The 15,152-nt window shown below is 42.3% G+C and overlaps 1 protein-coding gene across 1 annotated transcript; it reads left to right on the top strand.

Annotated features, from left to right (window-relative positions):
* Positions 1 to 8,772: 8,772 nt before the first annotated feature.
* LOC119650324 lies at positions 8,773 to 11,031 on the top strand. Its single transcript, XM_038052980.1, has 2 exons — positions 8,773 to 8,968; positions 9,488 to 11,031. The coding sequence occupies exons 1-2, from the start codon at positions 8,786 to 8,788 to the stop codon at positions 10,913 to 10,915; spliced, it is 1,611 nt and encodes a 536-aa protein (XP_037908908.1). The 5' UTR covers positions 8,773 to 8,785; the 3' UTR covers positions 10,916 to 11,031.
* The last annotated feature ends 4,121 nt before the right edge of the window (positions 11,032 to 15,152 follow it).

Here is a 15,152-nt window from a genome sequence, read left to right as displayed (position 1 = left end):
GACCCCTCACAGTACTTTCGTTATTGTAGTGTGTACACCAACACCAATTGAATAACTTGTTGCTCTATGCCAAACGGGGCGCGTCTCCATATTTTTCATTTCAATGGAGACCAGATATAAAAATAACTTCATTGATTTCTGAGAACTCAAATACGGCATGTCCAATTTCCTATAAAAATAAGATCTCTACTTTAATGATCTATCTCTCTCCATATACTATCTTGATGAAAAAGTTTCCAGAATCAATACCTCGGGGCACTTCTACTAAGCGAATCAAGTCTTACGTCATAGTTCAACTGTTACGAAAATTACACCGTGCTGGACACATTTATCCACGTACATATTTTGGATTTTTTACAATTTAAAAATTATATTGAATCACAATCTCTGTGGTTTAGTTGATGCAGAGATCCACAATTTCAATTCTAAAGAAAGGCAAGCGCCTTTCATCAAGTGGTGTGCATGATGATTTTTATCAGATGGTCAGACAATGAACAAGAAGTATTATTTGGGCATTAAATTCATAAAAATGCGTGATTTTCTGTAGATAAACGACTTGGGTTTTAAACCATAACAGCACAATGTTACCATTATCGGTAATTTTTTTAGTAAACACAACGAATTCACCTGATTTGTCTCCCAGACTTTATTTTACTACTCAGGGGAGTCAAAAAACAACTACGGGAAACGAGTTTTAGGAGCCGGGAGAAGGTAATGGAAATGCGTAGATGGCTCTCATGGTCATGCCAAATCCCAAGTATAAAACCAGTGAGAATATCGGAACCTCGACGATTCGGGTCTAAAGGTTTTGTGTTCATCTTGTGTGAGAAATTTTCTATTTACATTTTCCCATTCGTATATAGCTAAAAATGCAAAATATTCCAAGATATTCAACTCCGCTGTTGATATGAGTTCACTTTATATACCATGACATTATACACGTCTTAGATTATGATAAATTCACTTTAAAAACAAATTTTGGCTTCTATGTTCTTCTTTGTTAACAATAGTTGCATTTCCTTCAAACTTTCCAGAATTGTGTATTATATTGTTACGTATAATGGTGTCCAATTTTGTACTTCTAGAATGAAGGTATTTGAGCAGGTATCGGAATGGGATGTATTTTGGGGCCTAGTTTTCGCATAGATGCATCATTGTAAATTTTTTCAGATTTTTCGGTTGTTTAGTTTCTAAATACGAGACCCTTTACATCTTTCGGTGCATATATTTTAAGCCCTCGTTCCTCTATTATTCACTCAATGTAAAAAAATAAGATCAAGGAACAAGTGCTTTGACTTACTACGAATACATTCAGTAATTGTTAGGGTATATCTTGAACAACATATTTTAAAATCATTAGAATTGGGGAAGGAACTGTTTTTAAAAAATGGAATATCAACATGAAATGAAAATAATGCAAGCATGTATGCAAACAGATAATTAGCGTGATTCGTTGCAGAACACACATATGGAGAAGTCACTTTTGTAGATAATTGCCTCAGGTTTTTATCAGGGCAAATTTACAACAATAATTTGGCTTTCCTAAATTGGAAGGCTCAAATTCTCGAATCGGCTCAAGCATTTTTGTAGAGCAAATACTGAGGCAGAGATAACACATTTTGCAATCGCAGTTGCCAGTGCTAGATATTTCCATCAAATCTAATCAGGATTTCGTCGTCTCTTTCACCAGATTTTTCAAGGGGAAGATTTACTGGATTTACAGGGCGGTTACGGCAACTCAAGTGTCCTGCAGTGCTGTTTCGGAAAAAAGCAAACAAATGGCTTTGAATATAAGCCAATTGGGAGAGCAGTCGACTCTACTTGCGAAAACCGAAGAAAAGGTTTATCAGAAAATACACGACAGTTGTGGAGCACATGCGGTCTACAAGGCTCGTCCAGTAAAAAACGGGCTGGTGGACCTGGAGGAGCTCCTGGATTGCATTTCCTTCTACAGGGGGAGAGCCTCAGAAATAGCAACCGCACCGCCTGCTAAGAGTACCATATGTGCCAAACGGATTGCAAATAGTCTACTGGAGAGTGAACTGGAGAAAAAATGGAAGCAGAAAGACACATCTGAAGGAGACTTCACTTTGGTATCCTCTAAGGCTAAAAAAAGAAGGCAAAACAGGGACAATAGGCAAAAACAGTCCGTGTCGTCTGCCTAAAGCCAAGACGAACACGATCTCGGTGAGATCCATTCAATGATCAATCCTGAAAATTGTGGAATAATCCTCATCGAATTAGGTCTGAAGACAACAAACAACGCTACGTTCTGGGCGGGGATCAAAGGGCTATTGGGAGAGAAAGCTCTGGTTTCTAGCCTAAAACCAACGTGTTGTCTAGAAATTCGAGATCTTGACTTGGAAGTACCCGAATAATACGGATAACACTTCTCAACCGCGTGAAATCAGAACCGCTTGGGAAGTATGTCGGATACGAATTTAGGCAGCCCCACCAACTGTTATAGATACTAAGATTATGGGCACACGTTGCAGCAGTAGGGCAGCATGCCGCAGGTTAGGTGTGTCATAAAGCAAATATCTAAAAAGAAAGTGAGAGTTTGGTCCTCTACAAGGATGGTGACGCACCTGGTGAGACCATTGTAGATATTGCGAACTCGGAAGGATGTCCAGTCTTCAGAGCAGAATTGGAAAAAGGTAGGAGCCGGTTAAAATGATCCGCATCCTACAGGCCAATATGCACCGGAGTGTAACTGCTCATGAGTTGCGCAATTCGCTGCAGAGATAAAAGCTGACTAGTGCTCATCAGTGAATAGTACCGGAACAAGGGCTCAGCTTCATGGCACCCCGAGATATTAGGTGCTTCGGGATAGCTTTGTTTGGATTCTGTCCTTATGGGTAACGTTTTTCAACGTCTATCTAACAATTAATGAGACGATGCTGGACTTTCGACGCAGGCGTGATACTCTGAAAGACGCTGTCTTAGGCGCGGAGTGCAGAATCCTGGTTGGTGGTAAATTCAATGCCAGGGCACTTGAATGAGGCTGCCCTGAGAGGCAACACTTCAGACCATCCTTACCTCTGCCCCGGAAGGCAGCGTTTGACGAGTTACCTCGTTACCGTCTTCGACGCTTTTTAATTTTTTTTATACTTGGCTGTTAAGTCCGGAAAAAGTAGTCCGTGAACCAAAAAAGTTGAGAGTGGGTTGGGCCAGTCCGACATCAGGTGGATGCGGACTTAAGCCTCCTCAACCTCTAAACAAAAAAAAAAAACCTCTTTGAAATGATGGACGGCAAAGATTGCCGAGTTCCAAAAGGAGTGTCAAAAACTCCTTTGTTCAACACAACGAACGAGTGGAGGTATACAGCACAATGGCAGAGTACAGATCAGTCAAGAGGATACTTCGCAGCATGACAAATAAAAGAAAATCTCGCTGCTGGCAGCACCTAGTCGATAAGGTGAATGGGGATCCGTAGAGTTTTTGTTATAAGCTGGTTACCCGACAAATTGGGGAATCTACGGAAACCCTTAAAACACTTAACCTCGAACAGGTGGTTTGTATTGTACGAGCACTATTCCCTGCCCACCCTGTACAGGTTACACTTTTCTCTATAAAACAGTTGAAAGAGGCAGTGTTACTCATTCTATGAAAATAAAGAAAGTATTCCGGTAGAGGTATACAAACTGGTGTTCCATTTTCGATCAAAACTACTGCTCGCATTCAAAGCTTACTTGAAAGAAGGCATATTTCCTTCCCGCTGGAATGTGGCGAGATTTGCGGTGATCAGCAGGGGGAAAGGAGACCCTGAGCTGTGATTTGCATGCCGACCACTTTGTAGGTTTGGCACGCTTGCTGTCAGAAATGCTATTAATTCCGTAAGAAAGACATTCTAGCCACCCTAGACAATTTGCAATATTGCAGTACTTGTTGCCGGACGCACTGCTGTACAGGCGCGAAGCAGACTTGGCCTATTCATGAATCGGGTAAACGGACGGATGACTGCTCATGGTTTCAGCTTTCCGCTGGAAAAACCGAAGTAGTCATCCCGACTAAAAAAGAGGTACGAGAATTGAGTCACGACCAACGGTTAAGTACCTTGGATTGATGCTCGACTCAAAGGTGAATTTTGTCAAGCAAATCAAAGAGTAGCGGGCAATGCTGCAGCTGGAGTTTCGAACTAAAGTCAGTTGTCTTTTAATGAGCCTCTTCTGCTTGATGATCTTGGCAAGGCAGTGTATCCTAAACGGCTTGCGCAAGTACAAAGACGTAGAGCTTTGCGGGTGTGAGAGTCATTCCCGTTTCCCTTCTTGTTAAGGAGCATAAAGTCATGTAAAAGCGTAAGAGGGGAGGTTGTTCCTGAATAATAGCAAAGTACACTAAATGAGTGGCAACTCTCTTGGCAAAACAAGGCTCTCTCCCTAACTTGCCGATCATACACAGGTGAATTTAGTGTATAAAAAGCCATCCTCGTGGAAAATGTCCAAGACCAAAGACCGAAACACCACACTGCTGTAACTTGGGTCCAATAGGACATTCCGCCAGTTACTGCGTGTGTCCGGCATATAAAGATATGGCTGCCAGAAGGGAAACTGGCAAAATAAAAAAAGGAAATGAGACGAGCCAAGCAAACCGTGATACAGTTGTCACAAAGTTTGACCAAACCGGATGGTTCTGACACTGAAACCGGTAAAGGATCTCTTCCTAAAATTGCAACCCAACCTATTTCTACCCCTTTTTCCAACGCTTTCTAAAATTTGACCCAAAATAATGAACAGAGACAACTCATTAGCAGATTTTGAATTTATAAAATTAAATATGGTTAAATAAGTACTCTGCGTCCCTGATTTGGTACGCCCAACTGCATGATAGAGTTTCATTCAAAGATGAAATGACTCGAACACCGACACTACCCTTTTAGTCAGAAAAAAACTATGATTTTAAAAAATTTTTCATCGAGAACCTGCTCATCTCTTTCGCTGTGGAGGCGATTGTTAGAACCACTTATTATAGACGGATATTGATGGCGTTCGCCCATATCAAATGTAACTCAGCGTTAATTAGAATGGAAAAATCCTGTTTAAATGGATCCACGATTCTCAGACGCCAATCTACCTTGGTCTTGTCGGATTTATCAATCAGCCCCGAAAGTCAAGATGCAACCAGGAACCAGTTGAACTTAAACTGTCCTCATTTTACCGGTTGCAAAAGCGGCTAATACCACAATAACATCTTTGGCCCACATTAACTGGCGCAAATTAAAATCAGAATTGAAAAAGAAGCTAAATTTGAATCAAGTTGGGAACCGGAAGCTAGAAGCTTTGGGTATAAAAGGTTTTCTGTTTCCCTATATGAAGAGCGATGAATGCATGACAGTTCCATGTATACATAGTTAAAAATTCAATTCCTAAGGTAATTCTCACGAACCAACAACTTTGGGCATATTCTCATTCTATCAAACATGGGAGAACATTTTGAGGAGCAATGGACATTTGAATTGACATTTGAATTAGTCCAGTACTATGACCTCGAAAATATAATTCTCTCGAAGACACCGTGAGCACCCGTCTTAACCTCAAGCCATAAACCAACGGTAGCATGTGCCTTAAACGTAGCAAAAGCCATCGACTGTATATGGGTAAACGCACTTATCTATAAATTATTAGAAAAAGAGTTTTCCATCCCGATGATTAGATTTTCGATAAATTTCTATGAAGAAAAGACACTTCCTTGTTAGCCTGGAAAATGAAATTTCTGGTCTGTTGCCAGTAACCTCTGGAGTACCGGAAGGATCCATTTCAGGGCTAACCTTATATAACATTTTCGCGACTAACATTCCGACCGATGTCACGCCTATAAATCAACAACGTGAAGCTGAAAGCTGGAAACAGATGAGCAGATCAAAATCAGCGCATGGTTCGTTCTGACGATTGCTCTCGACTGTGTTCAGATCGGGCTTATGCGCTGTTGCCAAATTTACGATCATCGTTATTCCTGCCCATGGTGAAGCAAATGACTGCGTTAGCTACATCCAAGGCTTTCAAGATGAATTCAAACTTGCTTCAGGTAAGTCTGTCTTCAAACGAAAACAAACAAACTCGGGCATCTGGGACAACGAGGCCCCAGCGAACAAAAACCGATTTTATCTTCTCTCTGACAACGAGTATCGCCCCGAAGCGACGCACGCACGTCCCGGAACCTCGAAATCCAGGCTGGAATCTATCCAGCGCAAAGAAAGAGCAAAAAGCATCCCGCACTCTCGATCTGCTTCGTTCTTCCCCCACCTTGACAGACCCTCGCCTGTTCGCGTCTCGCAGCCTAACACTCTGCCTCATGCCAACTGGACCGCCCCTCCCTCACTGACCTCGTCTTTTGCCGCAGTGGTCAGGAGTCGAACAAGAACCCTTAGCCCTTTATCGCCTGCACATTCTTCCATTCCAAGGGGCTTCTTCATGGAAGCGAGTTCTCTATTCAATATCTCTTTCTCCTCGCTGTGGAGCACTATTTCCGACTTCTATCACAACTATCTGCGTTTCCCCCTTGAAAACAAACCCGAAGCGTACTTACAATTCCTCTGCAAATTGCTAGACAACCAAAATGAAGGTGCTCACACTCAACACTAATTCGCTCATTTCTAATGACAAACGTTTCGCTCTCCGCAAGCTCTTAGAGGATTCCAATCCTAATCTCGCTCTGCCAAACGAAACCAGACTGGAGGAAGCCCCCAACGTAAAATTACATGCGCCCGGTTACAGTACTTTCCGCAACGACGCGGGCAGAGGCACAGCCATACTAGTCAAAGCGAGACTTAGGGAAATTAGTATCCCATCGGCTGCACTGGCGTCAAACTGCCTGTTAGTAGTAGTCAGACTTCCTGTCAGAGGTGGTGGCGTCCTCCGGGTCCTAATCGGCTCTCTCTACTTCCTGGGCCGCACAGGTCGTCACCTCACTCCCACTCTGGACGAACTCTGGAAAATCGCATCAGTTTCGACGCCTTCATCCTCGGCGGTGACCTCAACGCAAGGCACGTATCTTGGGGCGACTCAGTTAACAACGAAAACGGCAAAGTGCTCTTCGATTGGCCCCAGTCAGGCCCATTTCTTAGCGCGGATATCATTAACGCGGGAGTACCATCCTTTCCTCGTGGATCTTCTTTCCTAGAGGGCTTTACAATCTCGTCCAATCTCTCAGCATTCTCTTAAGTCTGAGGTTATTTGCTTCAGAAACCCCGGTGGGAAGTGCCACTGGCGTACAGTGCCAGAAAGCAAAAACCTGAATTTACGCATTGCTAACCACACTCTCAAGCCGAAATCAACCATTAAATACTTGGGAATCTCCCTCAACAACAAGCTCAAATCCAACCCTCACGTCAGATCCGCTATTGCCAATGCCTCTAAGGCCTCAGCTGCCTTAAAAAACCTCCTCTCATCCCGGGTCCTGTTCCCTGCCACCAAAATCCTTTTATACAAAACTCTTATTCGTCCGATCCTGACCTACGGTTTCCCAGGATGGGTTACCATGTCAACGAACGTAGCAGAAGCCCTCCAATGCTTTGAAAGGACGATACTCAGGAAATGCACGGCCAAATACAGAAGGCCAAACCTAAAATTTCACAAAAACTCTCTCCTGTACAACCTTTCCGGGGTTTGCCCCATAATTCCGCACATGATCAAGTTGTCGCGCGTCAGACTAAAAAAGTGGCTGTCCCACCCTAACCCGCTGATAAAAAATCTCGCTAAACACAATGCATTGTTACGCGAGCAGAGGTACTAGGTGTCAGGGGTGGCTCTCCTCTCAAACATCACGCCTCTCCTCCCTCCTTCATCCCCTCCTTTTATCAAAGCTCCTCCTCGAACTTTCACAGAGGCTAAACGCGTAAGTCCAATGTTCTGGCAGTCAATCCCCGCGCAGGTGTAGATCACCTTTTATTATTTTTCTTTACTTAGTCCAGTTTAAGACAATAGACACTAATTAGCCTGTACAATATGTAATACCTCCAAGCATTAACTTCTTCCCTAAATTAAGGTCCCTCCTTCTACCAATTAGGCTCCACAATACATGCCCCGCAATCCTACAGTCCTCTTCCTCCCTCCCGCCTTGGGTCACTGTCCTTGCACAGGTCCGAATCGAGTAAAAGGTAGCCCTTTCTCAGAATGCTACCACCATTGAGAAAGGACTGTGCTTTAATCCAATTCCGTCGATCAATCCTGTCCACCGGGGCCTAAAAACTTATTTTTTCCCGCTTTCCAGTGCGGAGTACTATTTTGTGTTATATTTGTTTAGTTGTAAGTTATAAATTATTCTTAGGCTTAAGCACATGTTATGTCAAATGAGTACTTACATGCACCACCTTTTCGCTTTATAACATGTAACCGGCTAGGCCGGATATTTCCGTAGGTTAGCGTTGCATACTTAATTGGTCACGCTTGAGCTTTTAAGTTATTATTCCTTTTGTACCGCACATGTATTTCTTTTCTTTGCTCAATAAATAAATCTGAATCTATTATCTTCTTCGAAAGAAAGTAGTCCTTGGCACCAAAACTGAACTTATTTTCTATAAATCCCTAATATGACCAATTGTACGTAAAGCCTTATTTTCTTCAATGATGGCAATCATTTCTCTTCAACTCTCAAAGATAGTTTCTCAAAACAAAAAAGGTTTTTCTCTTTAATTATCAGCATTTTAAATTTCAGCCAAATTCGAACGCACTGAAAACCCCGCGCATGGTGTATGACGTCACAAGTCTAGTCAACAAACTTCAGCAGAACGGCGGCTTGTGGTTGCAAATCAAAATATCAAACTGTCAAAGTCAATTTAGTCGGTGAAATGTCAAGGAAGACGCCGAAACATTGTTTCGTGCCCTGTTGCGAAAGTAACTCCGTAAAAACCCCGTGGAAATTGTTTTTACCTGTCCCGAAAGGTACAATTCGAAAAAAATGGATCGCCGTTGCGCGCCGAAGTCCAGCTTCTTTAAAATCGGATTTACATTGTTGCGAGGATCATTTCGATGTAAGTTAACGTTTTAGGTGGCTGCTACTTAGCGCTCGCAACGCTATGGGTCCAAGATCACTTCCGTTTCGCGGGCTTAACTCGTGACGACCAAAGTGCTAGTTGCTTTGTGGTTCTGGAAGAGACGAAATCATAGAAGTACACTGCCATTGATTAAGTTGGCTAAAACATTTTGAACATGCTCTGCCAAAAAAAAAACAGTAACTCGCTAACGAAGATCAGTTTTATTATTGTGTATATGCTCGCATTTCTGGAACGCTTGCTCGCTTCCTCAGCGTAGGAAGGTAACAAGTTGCTCCGAAATGCATGCATATACCCAATAATAGTACTGATTGTAGTAGGAGAGCTACTGATTTTCTTTCAACCAACCAAAACGATTATGCCAAAGGGTAACCCCCGGGATCGCGAGCATGAGCGTTGCAAGCTACAATTAGAAAGCCGCCTCTATAAACTCTCTTAATTAACAATTATGACTCCGCTTGATTCTTATGACACTATTATCCATTTTTCATCTTTCAGTTGAAGGAAGACCTTCAGAACTACATCAAATTCTCATTAAGACCCACTTGTAGAGTTTTTTTGAAGGCAGGGGTCCTGCCTCGCTTTTTTGCATGCCAAAAGGACCGGGCCAGGACGGCTCACCCTACCGAAATCCGACCTGCAGCTGCAAAATTGCAAAGGAAGCGGATCTTGGCAAACATGCTGGAAGAAAAAAGTAAACCTAACACGAATCATGCCACAAAAGAGATGCCGCAGAATATTCAACCAGCCGAAGATTCGAATCCCTCTCAGTGCGAATCCGATGCTTCGGTGGCTGGCAAATCTTCCATCACCACCCCGGTAAAGAGGCGAGTGAAGGTCTGCAATGCTTGGACTGCGACAGAGGAGTCTCAGCATGCCGAAGAAGCTATACCTGTTCCTGTGCAAAATGTGGAATCCTGTTCGTCGTTGAAACATTCTCCCAGGGAATCGACTATTTTACCGCAGGATGGATCATTCCCCTCGGTGGCAGATGCGGTATACGAATATGTGCCGAGCGTTGTTAGCACCCCCGAATTAATCCCCGAGGAACTCCTTGGATCGATCTCTAGAAATTCCGAACGACGACTTGAACGTATTTCGAAAAAGCCTAAAATTTACATTGGTGTCACTGATGAATGGTTTTTCCTCCTTGAACTGCTATCGCGATCTGCAAAAATACCACTTTTTAACATAATATTGACAATGGAGAAGATAAAAAACAATCTTCCTTTTGATATTCTTGGGGATGAATATGACATAAGTGCGCAACAAGCCGCTAAACTATTTCGTGCAACTGTTCCAATCATGGCTCACTTTTTCGGGCGATTGGTATTTTGGCCTTCAAAATCAAGGATCCAATCAGCATTGCCTCTGGCTTTCCGCGCTCAATACCAAAAGGTGCAATCGATCCTAAATTGTCTTGAAATTGAAATCGAGCAACCAAGCAATTTATTACATCAGGCGTCAACGTGGTCCAATTACAAAAAATGCAACACGGCCAAATTTCTCATTTCTGCGACGCCTGATGGTTTTATCAATTTCGTTTCCGAAGGTTTCGGCGGGAGATGCTCGGATACTGAAATAGTCAAAAACAGCAAATTTCTTGATGTACTCCCACAAAAATGCCACATCATGGCCGATCAAGGATTCAACCACTTAGAGTCATTTTTGCAAGGGGAGAAAGGATGCGTTCTTGTAAGGTCGCCTACTGCCAGGAACAACGGAACGCCAACGAAAGAGCAAGTGAAAGAAACAAATAGAATAGCGAGTTTGAGAATCCATACTGAACGAGTAGTTAAACAATTCAGAGAATTTGCATTTTTGAAGCCCCATGCAGCGATTCCGATTCAGTCCGTAGACTTACTAAGCGATGTCGTTAAAATTGCCGCAGCGCTGATCAATGTACAATCACCTGTAATTAATTAAAATAAAATGTCCATGCAGTATCTTTTACGCGTTCGCTTATAAAACCAAATGTTAAAATACGAAAACTAAATATTATTGTTAGCTATAAATACAAGTTTTATATTATTAATTACGAACATAGTCTTCTTCTTTTCCCCATCATAAGCATTTGCAACTGGGTTGCTAAATATCGTTTTGAAAGTTGATTAGACGGATTGATGTAAGTCAGTTTCTCATTGCTACCGAGAAGTGGAGAATGCTTCGGATAAGGACCAACCTCAGCTACGACCTTTGGAATGTGCGAATTTTCCTCGAAAACGGGATTGAGGGTCCTCACAATGCCCGTTTTCTCCAAAAAGTGGAGTGGAGAAAAATTGTTTAAGTGAGCAATTTCATGCAATTCGGGAGAAGCTTCCTGAAGGTGACATTTTGATGGTTGTGGATGATCTGAATGCCAAGGTGGACTCAGAGAACACCTTGATCGGACATGTGCGTAACAAGAGAGGCTTTAACGTGGACCTTGAAAGGGATTAGCATATAATTGGCTGACTGCAAAACCGTGGAACCGGATTGCAAAACGAAAGGGATTGCGAGCGTGACGCGTTCAAACTTTGATACCGACCGAAATCCCGGGAAATTTCGTGTAGTGTGTGTCGTAACAAAAAGGAATTTGTTATTGAGCTGTTCAAGGAAGCGGAAGATGCCATAGAATGGAATGAATTCAGAAGTGTGTACCGCGTTTTTTCAGATCTGTTACTTCCACGGTATGAAAATCGTGGAAATCTAAAACCTTTTTCAGAGAGTGGAAGAAAGGGTTGATCGTTAAGTATCTAAAGAAGGGACCCGCCTTTAGTGCGATAATTGGAGGTGTATCCGCGTGCTCTGTGACTTCGCAGAAATTGCAGTTAAATTAATCCTAGAACTCAGCAAAGGACACCTCAAAAGCTTTATTAAAAGAGGGGCTGCTCGTTTCCCTTCTCAAGCCTCCTGCATTGACCCCATCAACACATTCCTTATATAGACAATGTGTCCGGTATGCTCTACCCAGGAGAAGCATTCCGATGACGTTCTTCATGGTGCCTTTTCCGCAGGAGGTGGAGGGGTTCAATGGACGATGACATCTTTTCTCAAACATCTCCACCACACTAATGACATATTTTGTTTTTCATCGGGTCATGTATCTTGGCCAAATGGCTCTGGGATAGGAAAGAAAGGCAGGTACAGTTGGACTGCAAATAAACACCAACAAAACCAAAATTCTCAGTCTGGCGGGTCATTCTCTGCATTAATGGGCAGAGCATCGAAGGCGTTAACAAACTTGTGGTTTCGGCCGACGGTGGCACCGAATCGGATGTCGAAATGGCCGACGAGAGGGTCGCCCCAAGAGCACTTAGCGGCGTCATTTGAGACGCATTTTTGTGGTCCATTGTACGATGCGTGTAATTGACGTGGTGATTGTATGGTTGACGCGCTATATCCCACCAAGTAGCGCATAACAACCACATATTTTCAGTTGTTCAGCTATTGAGTGTATAAATTTCTACAACAAAATCCGTGCCGATAGCATCTAGGAATGCTCTTAGAATTGCGCAGTTTGATTTTAGAAACATATCTGCGTTTATCACTTCAAACTAGGTGAAAGTTAAACTAGACGTTCGATAACTTTTTTGACGCGGCTTCTACTTCCTGCATTAGCTTCATTATCTGGCACCCTGAATGCTCCAAAAATCTGCTCCACGAGACTACTCTTCGGCATTTCGTATTGTGAAATTTTCAAATTTTCCATGCTGTTCAACGGCCATATCTCATCTCCATAGAAAGGATTCAGTTTGAGTTTGAGTCCTAATTCCAACTTCTTCAGATGTTGATTCAAGTGCGAACGGTAGAAACTCCTCGACTGTATTTTTACCTGTTTCTCCAAATTTGGAATCCATCTTGTGGAAAGGCAACTTAATCAAATCGTTTTTTAATTCATGACGAAATTTAAAAGTTAGAATTTCGAACTCTCATTTTCGCTACAAAACCTTCAAAAGAAAAACGGTCGACGAGTACTGTTGACGTTTGCTACCCTAATGAGAAAACTCCTCCGGAAGCATTTCACACCTGCCCCGACCCAACAATGTGTCCAAAATTTGCATTAATTTAACTTTTCACATTTGTAAAATAGATAATATATTTGAAGGCATCGGTGGATATGCTATTATTCTAATTAGTATATTTGCGTTTTCAAAGAGCAGAGGCAACTCATCAGAAACTGCCTCACCTTTGCGCTGAGAGCGGCGTGACCGAAGTGGCTACAAGTAGTATTTGCGGCACCGTCCGATGAGTTGCTTCTGCCCTAGACGAAACCGCAAGTCATATAATTTTTGGAATTTGGATGTTTACTTAGGAATGAGGAGCGAAGCACAACCCTTAGGACTCCCTCAATTCCCAAGCTATAATCTAACATATTTGCTGTTTTTACACCTTTTGTTTCGGATTGTTCTTTCACATAATTAAGTGATATTTGGAAGTACTATTTCTTCGTAAACGACATATAGTCTGTTTCTAAAGCGGGGAGTCCATTGCAGTTGAGCAAATTAAAAAAAATTGCTGACATCCGTTTCCACCGCAATCAAAGGCAATAAGTTAATATTCGTTTTGAGAATGAAGGGGGTCCTAAGTCCGCATCAACTTAATGCAGGAAATAAGTTAATATTGTAATTAGATTTAGTCAGTCTTTAATAAACAACGACTCAATGAAGGTGAGGCTTAGCCCTGAAACAATTTTTTTAACGCAATCCATGTTTAACTTATATAAGATGCGTGTTATGTTTGAAATGGGTTGTGTTTACAAATGGTTTTAAAATGATTATTAACACAGCCAATTTTAATGCATGTGTGCAAATAGATTGTTAGCAGATTTATGGCATGCAATGTTATATGAAAAACGAAACCCTGACCGGATAATGATCAATTGTATAACGGCTGAAAAAATGTCGAAATAGAAGTGAAAAATTTTAACAATAAAACTAAAGTAAACATTTGAAATCGTTTACAGTGTTCAGTCCAGGGATTGATGTGTAGGAGTCACCCGAACGTACATTTTAAAATGATATAGATGATACGAACCAGTGGCAAATATCTTTAAGCCAGGCTGCTATTATAGCGAAAGCTAAGTCCCTATTTGACTTCTTCTCTTTCTTCAGTTTTTGTTCCGTCTACAAGCGTGGTCGGCTCGTCGTGATCGGTTGCACCACGACGACATTACGGTAAATTTTAGATTTGAGACATTCGTTAATACGTCGCGTCAACACCAATTGTGGAACGCTACTTCATTCAGAATGTGCTAATGCGTGAAGCAATAACATACGCAGTTCTCCATTGCTTGAGGCATTGACGCGAGATATTTAAATCGTTCAGTTCTGGGCAGGTAACTGACATTGACAGTGATCGTGCCTGTTTCATGGAGACCAGTTGTCAAAAATTCAATTTTATTCAGATTCAGTCTGAGAATGTGTTGCCTGAAACGATCATTCAATTTTTGGACGAGTTGCTCGAGATGATTTTTGCTATTGGACGCTAGGAAAACATCATCTGCATAAATCAGTGTATAGGGCGCTGGACGTTGGATGTCCCGTGTGACAATGTTTATAACAAGAAAACAGAGGAGTGGGTCAAGGGCGCTTCCTTGATGAACGCAAACAGAGGCATGAAACGGTTTTGATACACTCACCACATTTCGAACTTTATTTTTCGGGTCGAGAGCAGTTTGCCCGCGCATGAGTTCTTCTGGCACTAAGTGTTGTCGTAGAGGATATCTAATGAGTTCGTGTGATACACGATTAAACGCTTCTTCTAGATCCAAAAATGCAATGTAAAGAGGGCAACGCTTCTCACAGTATTTGTCCATGAGTAATCGCCTAGCGTGCACTTCATCAGTAGTTTCGCAGTTCTTGACAAATCCGGCTTATTTCCACGATTTCGTGAACGCTGTTGCATCAACAGTGCTAGATCCGCTTTCGCTACCCTGTCTAAAATTTGCAGTTATCTCAACACTAAGATCAAGTTGTGATTGTTCTGTGCTAGTGTCCTTTCTGTGTTGCTATATGGCGGTAGCACATGGAAAGTGAACTCCAAGCGCACTTGGCGTAGGACAGTAAAGGACGAGTGCGAGTGTTTTGGGAAGTCGTGTTGGGAGCCGAAGTGCATTTCAGGTAACCACGAGCGATGGCGCGTAGATATGTATACCCCACAAATTGGTGAAAGGCAACCATAT

Source organism: Hermetia illucens, chromosome 2 (assembly GCF_905115235.1).
Source record: "Hermetia illucens chromosome 2, iHerIll2.2.curated.20191125, whole genome shotgun sequence".
In the NCBI taxonomy this organism is placed as follows: domain Eukaryota; kingdom Metazoa; phylum Arthropoda; class Insecta; order Diptera; family Stratiomyidae; genus Hermetia; species Hermetia illucens.
Note: the sequence above shows the minus strand (reverse complement) of the source record. Positions and strands in the feature narration are given on the sequence as shown.

Excerpts from the sequence above, each read along its gene's own strand:
- LOC119650324 (XM_038052980.1), top strand. The coding sequence starts at position 8,786 with ATGTCAAGGAAGACGCCGAAACATTGTTTCGTGCCCTGTTGCGAAAGT. Across the intron at positions 8,969-9,487 it reads GTTGCGAGGATCATTTCGAT|TTGAAGGAAGACCTTCAGAA; the intron begins GTAAGTTAACGT and ends TTCATCTTTCAG.